The sequence below is a fragment of the Oncorhynchus kisutch genome, linkage group LG21, assembly GCF_002021735.2.
Source record: "Oncorhynchus kisutch isolate 150728-3 linkage group LG21, Okis_V2, whole genome shotgun sequence".
Classification (NCBI taxonomy): Eukaryota; Metazoa; Chordata; class Actinopteri; order Salmoniformes; family Salmonidae; genus Oncorhynchus; species Oncorhynchus kisutch.
Window position 1 is genome coordinate 44595216 of NC_034194.2, and position 8080 is coordinate 44603295.

General features: G+C 45.5%; 1 protein-coding gene across 1 annotated transcript in view; it reads left to right on the forward strand.

Annotated features, from left to right (window-relative positions):
* aldh8a1 (aldehyde dehydrogenase 8 family, member A1) overlaps positions 1-8080 on the forward strand; it is a 16786-nt gene that overhangs the window by 118 nt on the left and 8588 nt on the right. Inside the window, 4 exon segments of the mRNA XM_031800885.1 lie at positions 1-313; positions 5817-5964; positions 6148-6303; positions 7802-7951. The exon segment at positions 1-313 is cut by the window's left edge and continues 118 nt beyond it. Coding sequence (XP_031656745.1) covers positions 167-313; positions 5817-5964; positions 6148-6303; positions 7802-7951 — 601 coding nt within the window. The 5' untranslated portion in view covers positions 1-166.

An 8080-nucleotide genomic window follows, 5' to 3' on the forward strand; every position in this document is an offset into this window, starting at 1 on the left:
CAGTTACTTCACGCGTTTTAATTGAGCCGTGAGAAGTGAGAACATCTGTACCTGCGAGCCGAGTGTCTCCACAGGTGATTTATATTTTCTCATCCTGGTCTCCACCTCAACTCGCCATTATTTTAACAGTATAGTCTTCATAATAACACTTTTTGCCAGCCGAGCCATGTCGAAGACCGCTGACCACCGAACACACCTCGTTCTTGAGAACTACATCGGAGGAAAGTTCGTCCCGTGCTCCCGACACATCGACTCCTACGACCCTTCCACCGGGGAGGTCTACTGCAAAGTGCCCGACAGCGGAACGGATGAGGTGGGGTTAGAAGCGACGCGTGATCCTATGGTCCTCCTCAGATTAATCTGTCTGTCGTTTTGCATTTTGTTGCTGCAGACATTAAATGTTAATTTATCAATTAAATTTTTAAATTTGAATTAATTTAATTTATTAGCTGTGCATTGGGCGCGTAGTTAACCCCGATATTCTACGTGTTCAAGTGTCGCTACAATGTAGTGTAGTAGTAATGATATTACGATACAATGTATCTATCATGTACTTACACTAAGTGGGCCAATCTACCACGTTGTGTGATTTGACACACTAAATACTGAAGGCCTATAGGCAACCCCATACATACTGGAGAAAGTAGAAGACCGCATGATATGAGCTGACGTAATGCATGGTATGAGCTGACGTAATGCATGGTATGAGCTGACGTAATGCATGGTATGAGCTGACGTAATGCATGGTATGAGCTGACGTAATGCATGGTATGAGCTGACGTAATGCATGGTATGACCTGACATAATGCTTCATATGAGCTGACGTAATGCATGGTATGAGCTGACATAATGCTTCATATGAGCTGACATAATGCATGGTATGAGCTAACATAATGCATGGTATGAGCTAACATAATGCATGGTATGAGCTGATGTAATGCATGATATGAGCTGACATAATGCATGGTATGAGCTGACATAATGCATGGTATGAGCTGACATAATGCATGATATGAGCTGATGTAATACATGATATGACCTGACATAATGCTTCATATGAGCTGACATAATGCATGGTATGAGCTGATGTAATGCATGATATTTACTGACGTAATGCATGGTATGAGGTGACATAATGCTTCATATGAGCTGACGTAATGCATGGTATGAGCTGACGTAATGCATGGTATGAGCTGACGTAATGCATGGTATGAGGTGACATAATGCTTCATATGAGCTGACGTAATGCATGGTATGAGCTGATGTAATGCATGGTATGAGCTGACATAATGCATGGTATGAGCTGACGTAATGCATGGTATGAGCTGATGTAATGCATGGTATGAGCTGATGTAATGCATGGTATGAGCTGATGTAATGCATGGTATGAGCTGATGTAATGCATGGTATGAGCTGATGTAATGCATGGTATGAGCTGACATAATGCATGATATGAGGTGACATAATGCATGATATTCTGATATTCTGACAAGTGTACACCTTAAATGATTCTGCCTATGTCCTCCTGCTGAGTCACAGAGATGTACCTATACCTTAAATGATTCTGCTGAGTCACAGAGATGTACCTATACCTTAAATGATTCTGCCTATGTCCTCCTGCTGAGTCACAGAGATGTACCTATACCTTAAATGATTCTGCTGAGTCACAGAGATGTACCTATACCTTAAATGATTCTGCCTATGTCCTCCTGCTGAGTCACAGAGATGTACCTATACCTTAAATGATTCTGCTGAGTCACAGAGATGTACCTTTGCTCTGTGCAAAGTCAACAGACTGACAGCTAATGATTACACAACTGCTAGTTCAATGGACCCGGGTCTAGTCGTTCTATTAAACTCACACAACAGACGTGACGCTTGGCATTCAGGCTAAGAATTCAATCTTGGTTTCATCAGACCAGAAAATCTTGTTTCTCATGATCTGAGAGTCTTTAGGTGCCTTTTGGCAAACTCCAAGCGGGCTGTCATGTGCCTTTTACTGAGGAGTGGCTTCCGTCTAGCACTCTACTGTAAAGACCTGATTGGTGGAGTGCTGCAGAGATGGTTGTCCTTCTGGAAGGTTCTCACATTTCCACAGAGGAACTCTGGAGCTCTGTCAGATTGACCATCGGGTTCTTGGTCACCTCCCTGACCAAAGCCCTTACTCCCCCGATTGCTCAGTTTGGCCGGGCGGCCAGCTCTAGGAAGAGTCTTGGTGGTTCCAAACTTGTTCCATTTAAGAATGATGGAGGCCACTGTGTTCTTGGAGACCTTCAATGATGCAGACATGTTTTGGTATCCTTCCCCAGATCTGTGCCTCGACACAATCCTGTCTCTGAGCTCTACGGTCAATTCCTTCGACCTCATGGCTTGGTTTTTGCTCTGACATGCACTGTCAACTGTGGGACCTTATATAGACAGGTGTGTGCCTTTCCAAATCATGTCCAATCAATTGAATTTACCACAATTTACCACGTGCCTTACCACGTAGGCATTTATACGGAGAGTTGATTACACACAGGTGGATTGTATTTATCATCATTAGTCATTTAGGTCAACATTGGATCATTCAGAGATCCTCACTGAACTTCTGGAGAGAGTTTGCTGCACCGAAAGTAAAGGGGCTGAATAATTTTGCACGCCCAATTTTTCAGTTTTTGATTTGTTAAAAAAGTTTGAAATATCCAATAAATGTCGTTCCACTTCATGATTGTGTCCCACTTGTTGTTGATTCTTCACAAAAAAATACAGTTTTATATCTTTATGTTTGAAGCCTGAAATGTGGCAAAAGGTCGCAAAGTTCAAGGGGGCCGAATAATTTCGCAAGGCACTGTATGTAATGTCACGTCTGCTCCCACTCTTCCCTTCCCCTGGCGCTAGATGGCGCCAGATTACCCTGCATCACACGCTCCTGCCATCCATCACTCACACCTGCCCTCCCTCGTCACTCACACCTGCCCTCCCTCGTCACTCACACCTGCCCTCCCTCGTCACTCACACCTGCCCTCCCTCGTCACTCACACCTGCCCTCCATCGTCACTCGCATCAGCGTTATTGGACTCACCTGGACTCACTCATCACCTGTTCATTTCCTCCACTATATTTGTCAGTTCCCTGCTGCTGCATTGATTGTTTTTGTCTTTTGACAATTTTTAACAATTGAATCCATTTTAGAATAAGGATGTAATGTAACAAAATGTGGAAAAAGTCAAGGAGTCTGAATACTTTGCGAAGGCGCAGTTTGGGTTGGAGTGTCTGGTGTTTCTCAATATAGTAGTTTGGGTTGGAGTGTCTGGTGTTTCTCAATATAGTAGTTTGGGTTGGAGTGTCTGGTGCTTCTCAATATAGTAGTTTGGGTTGGAGTGTCTGGTGTTTCTCAATATAGTAGTTTGGGTTGGAGTGTCTGGTGTTTCTCAATATAGTAGTTTGGGTTGGAGTGTCTGGTGTTTCTCAATATAGTAGTTTGGGTTGGAGTGTCTGGTGTTTCTCAATATAGTAGTTTGGGTTGGATGTGTCTGGTGTTTCTCAATATAGTAGTTTGGGTTGGATGTGTCTGGTGTTTCTCAATATAGTAGTTTGGGTTGGATGTGTCTGGTGCTTCTCAACATAGTAGTTTGGGTTGGGTGTGTTCTATAGTATACTATGTTGTGGTTAAATATTTTTCTGCTAGGCTACTTCATGGACAGTGGTGTAAAGTACTTAAATAATGTACTTTTTACTCCTTACATTTTCCCTGAAACCCAAAAGTACTCGTTACATTTTTGAATGGCTAGCAGGACAGGAAAATGGTCTAATTCACACACTTATCAAGAGAACATCCCTGGTCATCCCTACTGCCTCTGATCTGGCAGACTCACTAAACAGAGAACATCCCTGGTCCTCCCTACTGCCTCTGATCTGGAGGACTCACTAAACAGAGAACATCCCTGGTCATCTCTACTGCCTCTGATCTGGAGGACTCACTAAACAGAGAACATCCCTGGTCATCTCTACTGCCTCTGATCTGGCAGACTCACTAAACAGAGAACATCCCTGGTCATCCCTACTGCCTCTGATCTGGAGGACTCACTAAACAGAGAACATCCCTGGTCATCCCTACTGCCTCTGCTCTGGTGGACTCACTAAACAGAGAACATCCCTGGTCATCCCTACTGCCTCTGATCTGGAGGACTCACTAAACAGAGAACATCCCTGGTCATCCCTACTGCCTCTGATCTGGAGGACACACTAAACAGAGAACATCCCTGGTCATCCCTACTGCCTCTGATCTGGAGGACTCACTAAACAGAGAACATCCCATGTCATCCCTACTGCCTCTGATCTGGAGGACTCACTAAACAGAGAACATCCCTGGTCATCCCTACTGCCTCTGATCTGGAGGACTCACTAAACAGAGAACATCCCTGGTCATCCCTACTGCCTCTGATCTGGAGGACTCACTAAACAGAGAACATCCCTGGTCATCCCTACTGCCTCTGATCTGGAGGACTCACTAAACAGAACATCCCTGGTCCTCCCTACTGCCTCTGATCTGGCGGACTCACTAAACAGAGAACATCCCTGGTCCTCACTACTGCCTCTGATCTGGCGGACTCACTAAACAGAGAACATCCCTGGTCCTCACTACTGCCTCTGATCTGGAGGACTCACTAAACAGAGAACATCCCTGGTCATCCCTACTGCCTCTGATCTGGCAGACTCACTAAACAGAGAACATCCCTGGTCCTCACTACTGCCTCTGATCTGGAGGACTCACTAAACAGAGAACATCCCTGGTCATCACTACTGCCTCTGATCTGGAGGTCTCACTAAACAGAGAACATCCCTGGTCATCCCTACTGCCTCTGATCTGGAGGACTCACTAAACAGAGAACATCCCTGGTCATCCCTACTGCCTCTGATCTGGTGGACTCACTAAACAGAGAACATCCCTGGTCATCCCTACTGCCTCTGATCTGGAGGACTCACTAAACAGAGAACATCCCTGGTCATCCCTACTGCCTCTGATCTGGAGGACTCACTAAACAGAGAACATCCCTGGTCATCCCTACTGCCTCTGATCTGGTGGACTCACTAAACAGAGAACATCCCTGGTCATCCCTACTGCCTCTGATCTGGAGGACTCACTAAACAGAGAACATCCCTGGTCATCCCTACTGCCTCTGATCTGGAGGACTCACTAAACAGAGAACATCCCTGGTCATCCCTACTGCCTCTGATCTGGAGGACTCACTAAACAGAGAACATCCCTGGTCATCTCTACTGCCTCTGATCTGTAGGACTCACTAAACAGAGAACATCCCTGGTCATCCCTACTGCCTCTGATCTGGAGGACTCACTAAACAGAGAACATCCCTGGTCATCCCTACTGCCTCTGATCTGGAGGACTCACTACACAGAACATCCCTGGTCATCTCTAGTCCTCTGGAGGACTCACTAAACACACACACATGAGTGTTGAACTGGCTATCTGTAAATTTAAAAAACAAGAAAATGGTGTTGTCTGGTTTGCTTAATATAAGACATTTGAAATTATTCATACTTATACTTTTGATACATAAGTACATTTAAAACCAAATACTTTTAGACTTTTACTCAAGTAGTATTTTACTGGGTGACTTTCACTTTTACTTGAGTCATTTTCTATTAAGGATATCTTTACTTTTACTCAGGTATGAAAACTGGGTTCTTTTTCCACCTCTGTTTATGGACTGCAGTTACATGACGTTTGGCTTGACACACACACACACACACACACACACACACACACACACACGCACACACACACACGCCAACCCTGTCCTGATTGGTTGCAGGTGGAGGCTGCGGTGCAGGCCGCTAGAGAGGCATTCCCTGATTGGTCAGCCCGTAGCCCAGCTGAGAGAGGTCAGGTGATGAAAAAACTGGCTGACCTGATGGAAGCTCAACTGGAAGAGTTGGCCCAGGCAGAGTCACGAGACCAAGGTGCTGACCCCTAACCCCTGATCTGATAGAAATTTGTCTGGGAAGTCTGGACCACAACAAGACCATTTGACTACACATTCTGACTCTTGAAGACACCATAACTTTTGATTGTGCTTGACATTACAACATTGTTTCCTTGCTGAAATTAAACAGTTTCCTCCTGCGACTATTACTGTGTTCCAGGTAAAACCGTAATGTTTGCCCGTACGGTGGATGTCCCGCGGGCGGTCGATAACTTCCGGTTCTTTGCCTCTTCTGTTCTCCACCACACCACCGACTGTACTACCATGGACCATCTGGGCTGTGTCAACTACACTGTCCGTAGTCCTGTGGGAGTGGGTGAGTCCTAGCTGTCTGTGGGGGGGGGGGGGGGGTCTGTGTGGTGGTGGTCTGTGGGGGGGGGTCTGTGTGTGTGTGGGGGGAGATCTGTGTGTGTGGGGGGGGAAGTCTGTGGTGTGTGTGTGGGGGGTGTAAGACCGGGCTTGATGAACTAAAAGCTTTGAAGTTATAAAGCTGTCTCCAGGCTCAGACACACCATAGTATTTGACTCAGACACACCAATAGTGTTTGACTCAGACACACCAATAGTGATTGACTCAGACACACCAATAGTATTTGACTCAGACACCAATGTGTTGACTCAGACACACCATAGTGTTTGACTCAGACACACCAATAGTGTTTGACTCAGACACAACCAATAGTGTTTGACTCAGACACACCAATAGTGTTTGACTCAGACACACCAATAGTGTTTGACTCAGACACACCAATAGTGTTTGACTCAGACACACCAATAGTGTTTGACTCAGACAACACCAATAGTGTTGACTCGACACACCAATAGTTGACTCAGACACACAATAGTGTTTGACTCAGACACACCATAGTATTGACTCAGACACCATAGTGTTTGACTCAGACACCAACCATAGTGTTTGACTCAGACACACCAATAGTGTTTGACTCAGACACACCAATAGTGTTTGACTCAGACAACCAATAGTGTTTGGACTCAGACACACCAATAGTGTTTGACTCAGACACACCAATAGTGTTTGTCCTGCTGAGAGAACTTAGAGTGCAAAACAATTTTACATGTAGAATCATGCCAATAAATGTGTCAGTCAGCTCACTGCACGATCAGTAGACAACAGGAGATCCTCAGAGAGCTGCACGATCAGTAGACAACAGGAGATCCACAGAGAGCTGCACGATCAGTAGACAACGGGAGATCCTCAGAGAGCTGCACGATCAGTAGACAACGGGAGATCCTCAGAGCTGCACGATCAGTAAGACAACGGGAGATCCTCAGAGAGCTGCACGATCAGTAGACAACAGGAGATCCTCAGACAACGGGAGATCCACATTCGCTGAAATGTGGTGCAAACCCTTTACAGTCCTGTTTAAAGCCTGGGAAATGTTTATAGGTTAGAGGAGCCTTGTTTGTTATGGGTATTGCAGTCAGGGAATCTCTCAAATGGCACCCTATTCCCTATATAGTTGCACTACTTTAGACCAGAACCCTATGAGCCCTGGTCAACAGCACTATGAGGGGAATAGGGTACCATAGAGCCCTGGTCAAAAGCACTATGAAGGGAATAGGGTACCATAGATCCCTGGTCAACAGCACTATGAAGGGAATAGGGTTCTATAGAGCCCTGGTCTAAAGTAGTGCACTATATAGGGAATAGGGTACCATAGAGCCTTGGTCAACAGTAATACACTATATAGGGAATAGGGTACCAAGGTCTCTACTACTACGTTTATATAGGGGTGGTTTTATTAACTGACCAACTGATTCTGTGTGTGTGTGTATGTGTGTGTGTGTGTGTAGCTGGTCTGATCAGTCCCTGGAACCTGCCTCTATACCTGCTCACCTGGAAGATCGCTCCGGCTGTTGCTACAGGCAACACGGTGGTTGCTAAGCCCAGCGAGATGACCTCGGTAACCGCCTGGATGATGTGCAAACTACTGGAGGAGGCCGGTAGGACTACGTTACCCACAACGCAACACACCTCACTTCATTACAACTAATCAGCAATGACACTGGTGAAAAAACTAGACTGGTGAAAGCAAACTCCTCTTTCTCTCCCCATTTCTCTCTCTCTTTTCC